The sequence below is a fragment of the Apaloderma vittatum genome, unplaced genomic scaffold, assembly GCF_000703405.1.
Source record: "Apaloderma vittatum isolate BGI_N311 unplaced genomic scaffold, ASM70340v1 scaffold29039, whole genome shotgun sequence".
NCBI lineage: Eukaryota > Metazoa > Chordata > Aves > Trogoniformes > Trogonidae > Apaloderma > Apaloderma vittatum.
The window spans coordinates 4,671-4,925 of record NW_009733957.1 but is presented as its reverse complement, the minus strand read 5'-3'; the positions used below and the strand labels follow the sequence as shown (position 1 = coordinate 4,925).

The 255-nt window shown below is 60.0% G+C and overlaps 1 protein-coding gene across 1 annotated transcript in view; it reads right to left on the bottom strand.

Annotated features, from left to right (window-relative positions):
• Window positions 1–255, bottom strand: part of ARAP1 (ArfGAP with RhoGAP domain, ankyrin repeat and PH domain 1) — a gene marked incomplete at both ends in the record, with an annotated part of 8,733 nt that overhangs the window by 3,811 nt on the left and 4,667 nt on the right. The window contains one exon of the mRNA XM_009876094.1: window positions 145–251. Within this exon, the coding sequence (XP_009874396.1) occupies window positions 145–251 (107 nt within the window). The remainder of the gene's footprint in view (window positions 1–144; window positions 252–255) is intronic.

Genomic DNA, 255 nt, shown 5'->3' with positions numbered 1-255 from the left:
GCCTCCCTGTAATCCCTGTGCAATGCCAGCCCCATAGCTGCCTGTAATTCCCATGCAATGCCAGCCCCATAGCTGCCTGTAATTCCCGTGCAATGCCAGCCCCATCGCTGCCCTCAGTGCAGGCGGGGAGCAGGCAGGGCTCACCCTGACTTCCTTGTAGAGGCGCAGGCAGGTGTGGTTGAGGATGAAGTAGCGGTCATGGAAGCCGGTGCTCAGGCCGAGTCCCAGCAGGTTCCTCTCCTCCCGAAATTTCAT